We start from the raw sequence: 17,443 nt of genomic DNA on the forward strand, positions 1-17,443 counted from the left end.
AATTACCGATTTCATCCCTCCATAGTGTTATTGGCCTTCCCCTTCCTCTAGACCCATCTCTTGGTATCCACTCGGTTACTCTAATTATCCACCGGTTGTCGGTTAGTGTCACTACATGGCCAGCACAAGTCCATTTATTTTTCTTTGCTGGAACTCTGATATCATCTACTCCGTTTGTTCCCTGGTCAATGAAGCTCGTTTCCTGTCCCGAAGTATTACTCCTATCATTATTCGTTACATGGCCTTTTGAGCAGATAGAAGTTTCCTTTCCAGTTGTTTAGTAAGGCGCCAAGTTTCAACTCCGTATGTCATCATCGGCAAAATGCACTGGTTGTATAGTTTTTCCTTGGGGTGATGGAGGTAGCTTGCCTTTCATTATATGGGAGTGCTTCCCCAGTGCTCCCCACGCCATACCTATTCTGCTCCGGCTTTTTGTCTCGTGGTAGGGGTCAGCACTAACCGTCGGTCTGAGTTAGTTACTTCTTTTACATCTTCTAGCCTTTTGTTTCCTAAGCTGAATAAGACGTTTTTTGCATGTTCATTCTTCATTACGTTAGATTTATTCATGTGTATTTTTAGCCCCACGGCCGTGCTTTGTGATTGCAGTTCCTGAAGCATTTTTTGTGGGTTTTTTTGCAGTCTCACTCAGCAATACTATGTAATCTGCAAACCTCAAATGTCTCAAGTATTCTCCGTTCACCCTAAAGCTTGGTTTTCTGAGGCAGGTTTTCTGATTACCCCTTCAGAGATTCTACTAACTTTTGGCGAGATTGTGTATCCTTGTCTTGCTCCCTTCGGATGGGGAATTTATCGCTTTTGTTGTGGAGTGTTATCCTGCACGTACATTCCTTATATATGTCGTCCAGAAATCTTATGTACGTCTCCTCTTTTCCTGGTCTTTTACTGCTATTAGCACGGTTGCCATTCATACTGAGTGGAACGCTTTCTCCTGATCTATAAATGTCATGTAAAGAGGTTTAGTATATTCTGCGGATTTTTATATTACTTGATTGACAGTGAGTACCCCTTCCTGAACCCAGTTTGCTCTCTGTGTTGTTGGGAATTCAGGTCGTCTGCAATGAAGTTAACTGTTACTTTGGTGAACAGCTTGTAAACAACTGACAGTAGGCTGATGGGTCGGTAATTCTTAAGGTTCTTGGTGTGAATCAGAACAATGTTGGCGTTTTTTCATGCTATCGGCAATTTTTGAATTTTTAGGGATTCCGAAATAGTGCAGCGAGCTTTTCCAGCACCATATCTCCTCCCTCATTCAAAATATTCACAGTTATGCCGTCGTCGGCTGCAGCTTTTCCTCTTTTCATGCGCTTGAAAGCCTTTCCTGCTTCCTCTTTAGTAACTAGCTTGACGTCGCAAGTTAAGCTAGTAGTCTAAGTAGTTTCCCCTGAACTAACGTCGCTGTCATAGACTCTGGTGCATAATCATTCTGATACCTTTGTTATCTCGTCCATATTGTGCGTAATGCTCATTTATGCGTGAGCTCCCAAACCCACCGAAATGTTGATTTGTGCTTGAATTATGTGCTATTTTTTCTTTCTTTATTGTGCTGTTTCCTTTCGTTGTACCGCCCACTCCTGCTTAAAGCCTTGCCCCAAGGCTAGCAGTACCCCAATAAATAAATAAATAAATAATGTTACCCCGCTCGCCTGTGAGTGCGTACATTCTGTCTTTGCCAATGGCGAGCTTCCTCATAGTTGCTTGTAAACTTCCTCCTATTTGCAGCGTTTCCTCGATGTCGTTTACTTCTATTAATCAATCTGGACACCCCTTCTAATTCAATTTGATCCACCACATTTGACAATTTCATGGTCTTACGTTTCGCAATTAGTCCCTTATTTTTCTTAGTCATTTTTCCCGTTTCTTTCCTACATGCTGCTTCTCCCACAGCTGCTGCATATTCTGTGATCGCCGTTGTAATGTTGTCATTTAGCCTGTCCACACTATCCTTGTTCTCCTCGTTTGGAAGAGCAGATTTGTTTGGGAGAGTTATTTTAAATTTCTGCGTCCTGGTTCTGCTGACTCCATGCTGGGTTTCTTACGTTTCACAAGTATCCGTCTTTTTCTGTTGATTCTTTTTCTTTTTCTCTGCCTCACCTTGCATCTTACCACACTATGGTCGCTACTCCGAATGTTACGTAGCACCTCTACGTCCTGCACAATACCTGGGTTTTCCGTTAAAATGAAGTCAATTTCGTTCTTTGTCGTACCATCTGGACTTTTCCACGTGCATTTTCTATACTTTCGTTTGTAGAAGAATGTGCTTATCAACCTCAAGGCATTTCTCCCTGAAAATCCCATCTCCTGCGCTGTTGCGATTGTCCACTGCAAAGCTTCCCCCTTTACTTTCTCCCTGTCCTCCCTACAGACCTCTGCGTTAAAGTCGCCCATCGCAATCATGAACTGTGTCCTTCCCTTCTTCCCTGCTGATTCCACGTCCTCGTAGAAAATGGCTACGGCTTCACCATCGTAGCTGGTTGTTGGCGCATAGGGGTGTACTGTCTATAGCCTGTATCGCTTGTTTAGCTTGATTACAATGGCTCTTGACAATGACTCTTCCGTTAATGCTGAAGAATTTTTCCACGTTCCCTGCTATTTCCCCATGGATTAAGAGTCCGCCCCGTATTCTTTCTCCTCTTGGAGTCCTCTGTAGCACAAAATATTCCCGCTAGTCAGCTCCATCAAGCCTTCTCCTGTTCTTTTAACTCCACTTAACCCTACGATATACCCCCAACTAATGTCCGGGAGCTCCTCTAGTAGGACAGCTAAGCTTCCCTCCCTTGACAGGTTTGTGCGTTGAATGTTGCCAGGGTCAAGTTCCAAAGGCGGCCCGTCCGGACCACGAGATTTGGGGCACCCTCTGCTGTAGCGCTGGCCTTACCGCCACCATGGACAGGTGCTCTACAGCTGCTGGGGACGGAGGGCCGAAGTTTGCTTTGGCAAGTCATAGGAGGTGCCGGCCAACTAGTACACCAGGGTGGCCAGATTATTTTCTTGTGAGGGGGTGCTTTCTGTGTACCAAAGAGCCCTCGTGGCATGGTTTAACCTATCTCGTCTAGCCTCTCATGTTTACTTCCGGAGCAGTAAACTTCCGATATTTACTTCCATACCGGCGCGGCTTGGCGTGAGAAACCAATACGAAGAGCGGGAAAAAGTAAACAGAGAGAAAGAGTGAGAGAGAGCGGTAATGTGGAGTTCGTTTGGGCGCTCTGCGATGCGGCCCTAGTGGCCGCCACTTCTCTGAACCGTGGGAACTTTAAAAATCATCAAATAAAAATTATCGCGAGCAATTAAAGTTTTCTAATTCAACAAAATGCTCAATTCACGGAACGTTTGAGCGCGCAAATAGGGTTTGCAGTAGTTTAAGCAACTTTCAATGTTATTACCCCAGCATAGCATTGCATCCGTATAGGGTTGAGGCAGTATTTTAAGAACCGAAGGCACTGCCTGCCAACTCTTGCGAACTTGGCCTGAGCCCGGTTTCGAATGGAAGTATGTGAGCTCCCAGAGGTAAGCTCAAACTCTACTTTAAACTTCTTTGTTAGTTATTTTGTTATGGCGGCCGTTATGAGCAGCGTTTATTCCGAGCCACAATGCTGAATAAGGCAGGAGCGTTACTCCCCGCTACTTCGGCATGAGACACTTACTTGGACTGAGTAGTTTTTGCACATCTTCTACAGTGCAGTGACTAGGAAGACAGAGGCCCAGGCGGATGTAGGTGTGGTACAGCGTGTACGACTTGCGAGCCAAATATTTGACAACCTGTTTCAGAGCAAGGAGGCACAAGGGTCAGATGTGAATCAACACCGAGCATTTCTTTTGATGTTACACTGCAATTGCAACGTGCTGAAGCCTGCGCGGCAGAGTAATTCAACAAAAAAACAGCTCGTAATCGATGTTTTGACCGCTGATTGCTACACGAAGAAATAAATTTTCACCAAAGGTTTGAGGTGAGGACGTTCCGAAGCTAATTTTGCTCTGCGCATTCGCGCTACGAATATAGAATATACATTAATTACGGACTCACTGTGGGTTCCTGAGTACTCACCTAAATTCTGCGCGGTACAGGCTAGCAGTAACCCACCCCATTATACGATTAGCTAAACACTCCATCAGAATATGCAGGGTGATCACAGTTAAGCCAACAGATTTTTTTTTTTTGAATTAGGCTCTTAGCTTTACGTGAAGACCACCTCTACAGTGAGGTTAGGCGCCCAGGGAGACGCAGAATGAGGTGGTGACTATTGATGTTGGTGGCTTAATTAACAAAATTGAATAGCTTTTTAGCGGCTGCAGTAAGCAAGCATGTTTGTATTGAAGAGTTAGGCGCAAACTTGTTTCTATGCATTTGTATTTAGCAGAATTATTCCAGCGCATTCGTACTTCGAGATACCGAACTGCGAAGTTTAAGTGCTGTTCGCATGATTACGCATGCTAGACAGTGAAGACCGCCGCAAAGCTCATCCGTGTGTGACGTGCCTGCTGTGTACGGTGATTAGTTTGACAACGACGACGGGGTGGAGGCATAGCAAAAGTGATCACTGGCACCATTTAAGTCTTCGCCGGCGTTATCGCAATCTGCAGTAGGCGGAACCGCTATCGAAACACAGAACAAATGGGAGGAGCTTGGCGGCGGTCGTTTCAAAGCCACTAAAAGGTTAACTATTCAATTTTGGTTAATCAAGCCAAAGAGATCAATAATTACCACCCAATTCTGCATCTCCCTGGGCGCATAACCTCACTATAGAAGTGGTCTTCATGGAAAGCTAAGCGGCTATAATTTAAAAAATTCTATCGACTTAATTTTGATCACCCTGTATATATGAGGTGCCCCGCAAAGGGCAATATTTTGGAATATGGCCGCTCTTTAAGTTGGATCGATAACCAGAGCAAATGTGCAACTTATTGTCTTGTTTCTGAATGCTGCTGGCTGGCATAAGTCAATTTTTACGGCCCTGCTAGAGAAAGAACACATTTGTTTTTTAACCAAGGCCTGGATGTGTATGAAGTACTGAAAAATAAGTTCCGAACGCCTCCAGAGACACTTCAAGGAAACAGTAAAGTTGCTTATCTTAAGCCTTTTTTTCTACCTTAAGACAAGTTTAGATAACGCTAGACATGAATACATGCTGACGTAGTCTTTTGTTTACCTAGACCCTCAAATGCCTGCACCAATTATCGCAACGAAAGACTCAGACAACGCAATTTCCATGTTAACATAAGTCGGCCGTACAGCCCCCAGAGATTTTTGCCTTCAAACAAAGAAGTTTGGAAGCATAAAGTCACCACTTTATGTCCTTGCTTTAAAATTGTGACGCTACGGAAATGCAAAAGTTGTATGTCATTTCTGACTACATATATATAAGACACAGTGCATTCTCATCAAGAAAATGGTAGGCTGTGTGGTGTTCAGAAACTCCGGGTTTTGTTCAAATCATACTTTCAAACTTTGTTGCACCTGCCCAATGTTTACTAGTAGAAAAGGGCGCGAGGCACAAGTGCATTCTAGTGCATTCCAGGTTAAAGTAAGCTTCAACTTCATGTCTTGACAATAACTTCGGACACAACTTAGGTATCCGCAGAAATCACTATGCAAGATGGCGGTATATTTCTTATCCATAAGAGCGACATCAGGACTTTCTACTTTGGCAAACACGCACAGACGTATACGGTGTGTTGGAGTGGGCAATGTCGAAAGTTGTGTGTCGCTTACGCTAGTTTCAGGGAAGTCGGACGGGTCCACGATGACGGCACCATGCCGGATGACTTCTGGCTTGTCAGGGAGAGGAAACCGTACAGCAACGCCGCAGTACTGACCGCGAAAGTCCTCCAGCTCCTCGTCAAAGCGGTTCGGGAACGTAATGTTGAGGCAGGTGTCGTAGTCACCTAGGTCCGTCACTGTGCCCTCCAGTATTCCGGCGGGCAGTTTGCTCGAAGAGTCAAACACTGTGAATTTGAAAGATGGCACATATAGGGAATGCGGTAACAATGTAAGCTTGCTATAATAACGCAAAACATTCTTTGGATAGTAGTCTGGGTGGTCTGAAGTTTCATCAAAGCACTTTGTACTGCAATTATTTTTTCCCACTACATAAGACCACTAGCGCCATCATTGGGCGCTGAGTAATAGCGGTACTGAAGACAAATTATATGCAGTAAATGTTCGTCAATTCGAACCGCAAGCGGAAGCCACCTCAAGTCTAAATAATGAAAGTTCCAACTAATGAAAGTGAACAATAACAAGAGTACACTCGGACTAGGAAGCACTTTGGCATGCCAGCACTTTGAAGCTTGAAAAACTGCGCGATTTCTACAGCACTTTTCGCCTAATTTACAAACCAGCGCGGAAAAAACACGGCACAAAAAAGGAAGAAGTAGGCAGGACAGCGCTGCACTCACAACTGATTTATTTTGAAGAAAACATTGGTAATATACATAGATCAGTCTCCCACGTGGCGGTAAATTATTACAACGAATAAACACAAGCAAAAAACACAATCACTAATTGGTCTGCACATGTGTAGTCTTTTGTATTTACTTGGTCATGCAAGGGTGTCACTCAGACAAGCGTATTCTCGGTCATGCAGCACTATTGAGGGCATACTTATACAATGGTCGGCAGATCGTCTGATTTGAAAGGCCTCGATAATTTCCCTTGTTGCTTTATCTCTGTGTCTCGACAACACAATGGTTTCCTTCTTGTTTCTTTTTTTGTCGTGTTTTTTGCGCGCTGGTTTGTCAATCGTGAACCTTCACCTGCTTGCCCAAATCACAGTGCACTTTTGCTCTAGCGAGTGAATGTAGCAGAAAACCTCCACTTCGCCTTCATCAAAGACGAAGGAGGGAAGGGCGGCATTCTATTCGGTCGTAACTTGTGAGCGGATGGCCGCACTATTCCTTCGTCCTCCTCCTCCTGATAGTCGTCGTCACTGCCAGCGACGTGTTCTGAGTTTCTGACCTGACAATGATGCGTTCATCTTTCAGAGTACCACACACCACTGCATTCGCGTCCCCACTGACGTAGTCCTTGACGAATACCCTTTCCTTATAGAGGCGAAAAGCAAAAACGCCCGTGTGCTTGAGATTTCGGCGCACGTTAAAGATCCCAAGGTGGTCAAATTTCATCCGGAGCCCTCCACTGCGGCGCGCCTCATCGCCTGCGTTGAGTCAGCGCATTAAACCCTGGAATCAATCAATCAATCAATCAATCAATCAATCAATCAATCAATCAATCAATCAATCAATCAATCAATCAATCAATCAATCAATCAATCAATCAATCAATTGACGAATACCTCTTCCCAAATGAACACTGGAGGGTTTCAGTTGGTTTTACCGACGTTCACCTTCTCTTTCCGCGCCGGAGGTGACGTAGAGGCGTGTATATGCAGCGGATGCGTTTGCATGGTCGTTTGTCATGCGGCAAGGCACTGGCGCGATGGCGTGTATTTCAAACAATCCGTAGCTATCCTACCCGCGTTCAAATTAACGGGCTTTTTATGCATAGACTTCTATGAAACCTGGCCGGAGAAATATCGTACATTTTGAATTACGCATAAATTCGAATAATTGAAGGCCGGATTAACGAGATTTCAGGCATATTCTTTCCAAATTACTACAACGGGTGGTTCGGTTACGGCATCTCAACATTGCATAGCGCTGATGTTGCTTTGGACGGTTTAAAGGAAAACACAAGTGCATGACGTGAACCACACAGTGGTTTTTTATTGAAATTATGCGTCGATGCTTTCTTACGAAAATGGTCTCTAATGATTCCTCGAGAGAGTAGTGACGTCGTCAACGGGTTGTGACATCACAGGTTGAGCTGCGGGGGGAAGGGAGGATAAAAATGAAACCCCGGAAAACTTCCGAACGAAATTAAAGAGGTGTGAGAAATCCAGCACCCTCACCCCAGTTGAAAAACATAACAGAAAATGACAGCATGATCCTGTAAGGGAATGTGACATTCTGTCGTTTCTACAACAGAGGTGCCTCTGTCACAAACTCCCGCATACACCGTATGTCATTCATCATGATCAGCAGCAGGAGCAGCAGCAGCCTATCTACGCCCACAGCAGGACAAAGGCCTCTCCCCTAGGTCTCCAACTATCCCAGTCCTGTGCTGGGTGCCACCAATTTATCCGCCAAACTTCTTGATCTCATCTGCCCACCTAACTTTCGGTCGCCCCCTTCCATGCTTGCCTTCTCTAGGGATCCACTCTGCTACCCTTAAAGGGGCCCCGAAGAGAGCTTTGAGCACACTGAATTAACTACAGCCATCGTTAGGTTGGGTGGTCAACGTCATCTGTGCCAAGTATAACATTTTTACTGCAGCGGAAACCTCAGACTTTGGTTTCAAAGTTTTTTGCCACGTTCCCGCCCTTTCCTGCGTGTCTTTAAGCTCCGCCATCTTCCCGCGTGTACGTCATCGATTGTCCCATGGGCGTCAAGAAGCAGAAATCTTGCATTTGGAGTGCTTTTTGTCTCACTTTAGGCGAAGAGAAGCGTCGTCTGCGGAGCGTTGGCGTGTCGACGCGGTGCCTTAGGTTAATTAGCGCTTCCCTGCAGCACTCTTAACGCTATCGTGTTCGTTCGTATTTCTCTTTTTAAAGCAAAACTTTACTACTTTTGTCCAGCGATTTCGTGGAGGACGCGCAAATGACCTTTGGACGGGAGACACACCCCCGGCGACACACGTACCCCTGGAAGCGCATCGGGTTATTCGCCGGGTCAGCTGTTGGGGCCTGCGTGCGCCGACAGCGTTGCGGCCGAGGCAGCCATTCACCCGCGCAGCCTCTCATGCATGCGGCGCTGGCTTATTTCGGGCAATGCGACTCACTCGTCTTGCGCCCGGCAAAGAGAACGGTCCGTTCGCCATGAATGAAAGCCGCGTTCGCCCGGTCTCCTTCTGTGAGCGTTGCACAGAACCGAAAGGCTTTCAGACGTGGTCAGTAATACCAAGCAAAACCGAGACTCAAACAGAATAAACTGAGCGTTTGCTTTCCACGTCAACGGTCAGCTGAGCTAAGCCGCAGCTATTTCTTTACTCTACGAGCACGCTTCTAGTCAAGGCGCGTCGGCTAGGCCGAAACGACGACACGAGTTGGCAGAACGCATTGTCACACGACGCTGACGGCGACACGAACACGTCAGCCGATCGAAAGTCCGCGTGGTGTGAGCGGATCGCTGACCGCAGACGCCGACAAGGCCGATCGGCCGAAATGTCGTCGATAAGACTCCGCCCCAACAACATTCGTGCCGTAATGAATGCGGCTCTGTTCTGTTAGTTCTTAGATATTAATAAATATAGTGAGGTCCATCAAATGCATATAGCTCAATACATGCAATCCATATTTCGGCTTACGACGCTCCGGCATTCGCTTGACGACAATTCGTTTCCCGGAGTTGCAAACTGCACATTCTAGTGCGACCAGGAACACTTGTAGAAAATATGGGCTCAGATATAAGGAGAAGAGGAGTTACGGAACGCTTATTAGGTAACAAGGAATCAATATCGAACAAAGTTCTTAGCGCAAATCGTAAAGAAACAGTACGGTAAGAACTGTTCCCGCAGCTTTTCCCCCAGGGCGAAATTGCGGTCGCAGCCGGGCACACATTTTCGATCGCTTTTGTCGCCGTAATAGTGCTGTTGCTGGAGATCAGCTGGGTGTCGAGGGACCTAAGTGCGCAACTGGTATTCAGGAAATGTCCAACCAGGGATTCCCTAACTCAAATAGATAAGAGAGATGTGACAAAAAGCGGGGTCTCAATAGTATACAGGCCATTTCCTTGCAATCGCCGCTCATTCTGCGCCGCAGTGGGCTAAAGCTTCGCGCCAGCTTAATCAAAGTCGCAGGTTGAAATCCCGCCGTGGTATTGCTTTATCTTTTTTCTCTGTCTGCCTTCTAAGTGGAATGATTTGCGAGTCGTATTCGCGAATCCCAAACAAAACTGTTTGGTTGAACTGCGGAACTAACATATCCAACGTTGTCATAGGCACGTTTTGTTCAGTTTAAACAAGTGCTTTATTCATATAAAAAGGCAATTATACTTTCAGAGAACGAAATGCTGATGCGCGCATATTGCAAAATTGTTGTGTCTTTATATATTGTAAACATAGTTTCCTCCCAACCACTTAAACGAAGCACAACATTGGCTTGAGGGGGGAGGGTGCGCGGAGGGGGATTTAGGGCCGCGGCTGGCAACCAAACCCTCACCATATCGCAACTGGCAGCACTGAGCACGTAAAAAGTGAACGAACAGCCTATAAAGAGAGAAAAGGGGCCCCAGGTCACCACGAGAAAAAGCGAGGGTGGAATAATTGTTTTGTGCAATCATATGCACACTCCAAGAAAGAGGCAGGGGCGCACTGCCCCACAACTCACACTACTGTTTCGAGACCACTTGTGATATCTGTTACGCTGAACTTGTCTAGTAGTTGATAAACACTGGGTCGCGCAGGATGTTCCCGGAAAGTAAGGGGAGAGGGAGGGAGAAATGGAAATTACGGCGCACTCTAAAAATTTTAAGTCCCTGTGCAACCCTTCGGCTGCTTTTTGTTACGGTTATAAATGTTTAAAGCCGATAAGTCTAACTGAATGGAATACTGCAACTGCCTGTGTACGCGCGTACATGGCGTCACCACTACACGACCAAGCTCGACATTGGCGCGAACGAGCGGCCAATTAAGGAATATATAAACCGACGTCGGTTGGAAACGCATGTGCGTGCTCACTCTAACAAATTTTGAGGCGATTCTTTGGTCATTCGCTGACATGTTTTAGACCCCCGCATGTACCAAGACATGTAATCGCCGCTAACTCGTGGTGACAGGGTCGTTCTCTTTTCGCGTGATCTTTCTGCCTGGTGTGTAGGCGTAAAAGTCCTGCTTATTCCTTCCATCAGCTTTTCCAGTCGACAGCGGAATGCAGGATTCATAAGCAAGATGATAAAAAAAGGCTACCGCCTTGAAAAACGGCCCCAACGGGACGCATGCAGGAAGTCAGTCGGCCCCGTTACAGAGCGATGCAGCGGCGCCGAATATTGCGTTAGCAGACGACCCCCCCTCCAACCGGATGTCCTTGCAGACGTCGCCGGGGAGCGAGAGAGAGAAAGTGTTTATTAAACTGAAAATATTTGCAAGGCGAAGTTTTGCCTCTTGACAGAGGGCACAGGTCTCGCCAGGAGAGAAAAGAACATTGAAAAAAAAGGGGCAGTGAAAGGGCAATGGAAAATTAAATATGATAACAGGCTATTAAAAGGCTATGTACGTACAGACTACAGTCGGACACGGATATATCGAACACGGATATATCGAATTATTGTCTATATCGACTGTCTGAACATCCCCTTGAAAATCCATTGCAAAATTATGGCGCTGTTATGCGCGTGTATCGAACTCTCGGTCACGGGCACATTCGGTATATCGAACGCTGCGCCCCAAGTGCCCCTGCAAAGTGCGCTTCTCCTTACGGGGTGGATGTGATGATGATGGCAACTTCTGCCGCGCTCAGTTTCTGGCATTTTTTCTGCATACTTGAGCGTTTTTCAGTGGTTGATCGCACAGGGGGACCCATCTACCGGGTTACGTATTTTTGTCCACGGCCCACGTTTCGGAGCCATGGTCACGGAAAAACGGAAGATTTTGGATTTAGAACAGCCTTGTGAACTTTTGATGCAAAAGAAGCAAGCGAATCTTACAAATTATTTTTATGTTGAAGTGTCGTTATCGTAGCGGTGTGGCTTTGAATTTACCGTGCTGTGAGGAACAAATCGGTGAGGTACCACTTGTAGCGACTTTCAAAAGCTCTCAGTCATGTGCGGAGTTTTCAGATACGCTTCAGATATGCATACTTCATATTTCGAATTATCAATATATCGAACTATTTCGTGATCCCCTGGAGTTCGATATATCCGTGTTCGACTGTATATGCATACACACGCAGGTTATATACAGACTATTCACATACACACGCGATCACACATACACACACAGGCATCATGGGCAGTAACGTTCGCCCGGTGCGAGGAGGTGGCTGAAACGAGTGCGAATCGCGGTGTCGGCGAAAATGCGATGTTTTGATTTGCAATAACTCCGCCAATACTCATCGCTTTAACAAAATTCTTGAAGGAGGTGATTACTAGGACCCATGCACCGGCAAAACCTCTTTCAGGGCCACTTTAAGGAATGTCTTTTTCTTAAATAAATTCTCTTTGAGAGAATTTCTTTCAAATAATTTCTCTTATTTATATACCTCTCTCTCTCTCCCATAGTGCGTCGCCACCGCCCAGCATGCCCCACTGTCTCCACTCACACTTTCGCCATGCGGTGCTAGGAATCCTTGAAATCATGTACACAGCCTTGATGAGACACAAAGGTTGGGCCTCAGTGTGGTATACAGGTTGTTTCAGCGTCATCTCCGTCTTTTTGTAGCGCAGTGAACTAATGCCTCGCGCCCGCTCGATCAAAGCCGCTGGTTCAAATCCCTGGAGGGTGAAACTCCTCAAGATTTGTGCGTAGACGCACCAACCCAGGCATCAAGACAAGGGGTTGCCAAGGAGAGCTCTGCGGAGCTTAAAGACGGTGATAATAACATCCCGGTTGTGGATGCCATCATGACGTCGTGGCCGAATGCCGTAGACGAAGTGTACCCGATAATGCGGGGACAGTGCCGACAGTGCCTTTCCGAAAGACACGGGTAGAAGCACACTTATTGGCAGGAAGACCCAGTTCTAGAAGGCCAACTCGCCAGGCAAGCTATCGCCGTCTGCGTAGCTGTCGCCACGAGCAGCAAATCGACCGACACTAAGGTCAACCTCGCGCCCACTTACTAAGCGGAACCGCACTCCGCACTGAGAGCTCGCCGTGCATCATTCTCGGCGACGATCTAGTGGCGTCAGGGGTGGAAGAGGAACCTCGCGTCGTCACGGAAGAAGAGTCAGTTATGGGGGAACCACTATCCGATCCCTCAGAAGCCGCGCCCGTAGTAACAAGAGCACCGGCGAACACGAAGCCGGCACGTTTCCGACGCTTAAAAACTGCGGCCTCTACGACGAAGCCGTCTCGAAAAGAAAGATGTACCGAAAGGCTTAGAAAGAAGAGATCCCGAAAAAGCGGCCTTTCAAATTTCGGCAAACAGCTGAGCTGCCAGGAAAAGGAGTACAGGTTTGAACCCAGGCGTTTCTTCCAACAGGCAGGTGTGAAGAAGCGACAAGCAGTCCCTATCCGTCGACGAACTGCCCGAAAAATGGCGCGAGAAAAACTACTGGCTAGCCGCTCGGACCTTCACCAGACGAAGGCCCAGATATTGAAGCAATTTTGAGGGCCCCGTATCACGGCAGAGACGAAAAGGTTTGTCGCTTCCCGTCACATTAGGATACGGATTTCCTCGAAGGGAAGAGTCCAGCAAGATCAGCTAGGAAAGCGGCCGATAGACACGGGCTGAATAGGCGGAATGCAAATTCAGGTATGCATGTGTTGTAGGAATGGAATCTTTTTAAGCGTTGTACTTCGAACTTTGGATTCGTAGTTTGTCTATCGTACAGTGCGCGATGTTTGTATTTGTGTGTCATTAGTGGTTCTACGGCACGTAACTCTGTATTCACGTCACTAGGTGTGTCTTGCGCGTACTTTGCCGTTAGTTTTGTTGCAGTACTTGTTATATTGTACGTGAATGACCTATGTCTTCAGCGAATCATCCATTTTAGTGTACCGGAACGTGTATGTGTGTCTGGGTTCTCACTCAAACTCATTGTATGGGAGCGTATACGAGACTTTGGCACTCTATTTTTTACAATTTTTGCGTTTCTAATAACTTTTACCCAGACTTTTGTAATGTCCGCTCGCTTGTTCTGCGTTATTAGTATCAGTTACCTCACAAAAGCTGTATTATACTTGAACCTAGCGTTTGTACCCAAGCCATGTATGTGGTGTTGGCGTTAGGCTAAACCTTGGCGCTGTAGAACTATGTATGTGCCGTGGAAGTTGTTGTAGAACAAGTGTACTTGAATTTTTTATTCGTACGAAGGGTAACTTTAAGTTTCCATGTGTATGGTCTGAGCGACGTGTACGTGCGACTTTGTGGGCTTTGGGAATATTATTGCATAATATTCAGAAATCGTGGTCTGTATGTCACGAACTCCCGCGTACACCTTCTACTATTATACAGAATCTAATAATTATTGTATAGTGTTTTTATTAACGTGATACAGACGCTCCATCCCTGGAATTTCCCTTTTGTAGTCCGCCGTGGAACTCAGAAATTGTCACCGTTTCCTTAAGAGGGTTCGCTGTCAAAAAGATATGGGCAGTAAACTCGGGTGAGCAGACAACCTCAGCGAATCTACAGGGCATCGGTGACGAGGGGCTGGCCATCTGATGCGCGGGTTTCGCCAACCAAGGCGGAAAGAATGAGAAAGAGACTTTAATGAAACCACAACAAAAAGAAGCTTATATTTTAACAGGCGCGTAACTGTACAGGCATGAGAGTATGAATATTATCGAGAAGTAACACAGAAAACAGTACAAAGGCGAGAGGTAGATGTTACAGAGGATACAGACGAGGAGCGTAACAATGGATATTACAGTCTTCCGTGCGACAGACATTCTGTAGTTCTACTACAGAGATTCCTGTCGTACAACAGGTCATCCTGTAGTCCCAACAGATGTCCCTGTTCTACGACAAATATTCCTGTTGTACAAAACAAATTTCTCTTTGTGACCGAAGCTTTTGTTGTGTTTTTCGAATGGGACGCGATTAACTAAAAAAAAATGAACAGCGGGCAAAAAATTAAGAACGATTTAACTCTGTAAAGGTGGATTACCAGCGAAGCTGTTTAACTGCACAAGCCCCACATGGTCAGAGAATGTCCAATGTACACGTTCTCGCATTTAGTAATGCGGCTTTGTGATTTCTTAAGAAAATTTGGAAGGACTAGACTTTCATCCCAGTAGGCGGACATCGGGCAGATCGTTTACCTCTTGCCCATGTATTAACAGAACACGGCGATTACGCACGGCTTACAACTTCACTGTGAACTGCGTAACTATGAAACGTAAATTAAACTCACTGTAATGACAGTCATCATCACTACCATCCTATCTACCCCCACTGCAGGGCAAAGGCCTCTTCCATTAATCTCCAATTATTCCGGTCCTGTGCTTGCTACGATCCCCGCAAACTTCTTGATCTCATCTTCCCATCTAACTTCGGGCCGCCCCCTGCCACACTTGCCTTCTATAGGAATCCGCTCTGTTACCTTCATGACCAACCGTTATCTTGCCTTCACATTACATGCCCCTCCCACGTCCATTTCTTCTTCTTAATTTCTAATACGTCCTTAACACGCGTTTGTTCCCTGACCCACTCCGCTCTCCTCTTGCCCCAATGTTACACCTATCATCTTCCGCTCCTTTGCCCGCTGTGTCGTTCTCAATTTAAGTTGAACCCTCTTAGTGAGCCTCCAAGTTTCTGCCCCGTAGGCGAGTACCGGTAAGATGCAGCTGTCATATACTTTCTTCTTCAGGGACAATGGTAGGCTGCCATTCATTTTTTGAGAATGACTGCCGAATGCTCTCCACCCTATTCTTGTCCTTCTAATTATCTCTCCCTCATGGTTGGGATCCGGGGTCACAACTTGACCTAAGTAGATATTCAGTCATATCAGTGGCAAATTGCCATCAAAAACGTTTTTCGCAAATTGGGGATACAAGAGTTACACACGCTTTTCGCTGAGCAATCGCGGTAAAGTTGGCTTTGCTGCAATAAAGCTTGGTGTTGGGCTAGTTGGTATCTAGATATAATGCAACAAAGAGCGCTGAACTCAACACGACGACCACAGCATAGAAGGGAAAAAGGACACACGAAACGGAAGATGCGCTACTAGCAACTGTAAAAGGTTTAATGAACAAGACAACATATAAATGTCCCGGCCACCTCGTATCACTTCCCAGTGCACGTGCGAGTCATATCACTTCATACAAATTTTTTTAGATACTGAGTCTCTCTTTCCAGCAACGAAACCGGCGGAGCACTGACGCAATCACCTTCGAGGCCAGAAACCATAGGAAATGCTTCGCAGATTTCCCTTGTAACTCTGTCGTGATTTAAAGAGCACCTTCGTGTTTGGGAAATCTGGAGTGACTGGTGCTGTGCTGTGCCAGATTGCACCCCAGATTTCCCAAACACGAAGGTGCTATTTTAATCACGGGACAGAGTTATCAGGTAAATGTGCGAAGCGTTTTCTATGGTTTCTGGCCTCGAAGGTGATTGCGTCAGTGCTCCGTGAGTTTCGTTGCTGGAAAGAGGGACTCAGTATCTAAAAAAATGTTGTATGAAGTAATATGACTCGCACGTGCACTGGTAAGCGATACGAGGTGGCAGGTATGTTGTCTTGTTCAGTAAAGTTTTCACAGTTGCTAGTAGCGCATCTTCCGTTTCGTGTGTCCTTTTTCCTTCTATGATGTGGTCGTCGTGTTACGTTCAGCGCTATTTGTTTCATTATGGATTTGCTGCAAAGCTTTGTCGCCCTTACGGCACAACAATGCATAGAAACCCTAGCCTATGTCCGTCCCAAACTTTGATCATTTCTTCATGCTGGTTAAGTAGCATCAACGAAAGAAATGCTTTCTCGACGCATGCAGCGTGTCTGCGGCACACCATCGTAACAGCTGAGCTCCTACCGCGAGGACAACGAACATCCCGGTGTGTTCTGTAACCGAGTGGTAACCATCCAAATTACGGCCATTTCAAACGTGGTACGGACCACAAAGCTCTCCACAGGAATGAAGGAGCATGAAGATAAGGGCGTCCAATGGCGCCTTTTCCCTCAAGGAGAGGGCGAGTGTATTTTGTTGATGGACCAGACAAAAACACGGAACCATAGCCGTATACAGCTCAGAAGTAAAAACGCGATCGAAGCCGCAGTCGGTGCCTGCCTGAGCAGCGCTGCTGCTGTGTCCCAGGCAGGCTACATGAGCCAGGGCATTGCGGCCAGTCGCTTCGTACGTGTCATGCTTTCAAACCGTAAAAAGATAGATAACCGATATCTGTGGAGTATAGCTCATATTAATGCCACCGTTTTGTACAGGGCGCAACCGCAAGAGATTCTTAATGAATTGGCCGAAATAATTTTAACTTGGCACTGACCGTCCTAAAATCCGAAAGGGGCCGCCATGAATTATCGATAAGTGACGCTACCGTGCGCACACCCGCAGCTCCGTCGGTTTAAATGCCTGACTCGAAAACATTTAGTGAAACCAAAAGAGGCCCGCTCGGTTTACGATGGGGCCTGCTACTTCTCTGGGTGTAGGTCAAGGTCACATCTACTCGCAATCTTGAAATGTGTACAAAACTGTACAAAATAATTTCTGAGCCAACGTGTTAAAAGGGCAGTTATAAGTACCCCGTAATGATGGTCACAGATTAGA

At 46.3% G+C, this 17,443-nt stretch overlaps 1 protein-coding gene across 1 annotated transcript in view; it reads right to left on the reverse strand.

The window, feature by feature from the left end:
• LOC144178212 (nose resistant to fluoxetine protein 6-like) overlaps positions 1 to 17,443 on the reverse strand; it is a 216,268-nt gene that overhangs the window by 103,650 nt on the left and 95,175 nt on the right. The window contains exons 2-3 of the mRNA XM_077705894.1: positions 5,729 to 5,961; positions 3,663 to 3,777 (exon numbers count right to left, since the gene is read on the reverse strand). Coding sequence (XP_077562020.1) covers positions 3,663 to 3,777; positions 5,729 to 5,961 — 348 coding nt within the window. The remainder of the gene's footprint in view (positions 1 to 3,662; positions 3,778 to 5,728; positions 5,962 to 17,443) is intronic.

The sequence above is a fragment of the Haemaphysalis longicornis genome, unplaced genomic scaffold (genome assembly GCF_048455015.1).
Source record: "Haemaphysalis longicornis isolate Haplotype H1 unplaced genomic scaffold, Haemaphysalis longicornis Haplotype H1 scaffold_1, whole genome shotgun sequence".
In the NCBI taxonomy this organism is placed as follows: Eukaryota; Metazoa; Arthropoda; class Arachnida; order Ixodida; family Ixodidae; genus Haemaphysalis; species Haemaphysalis longicornis.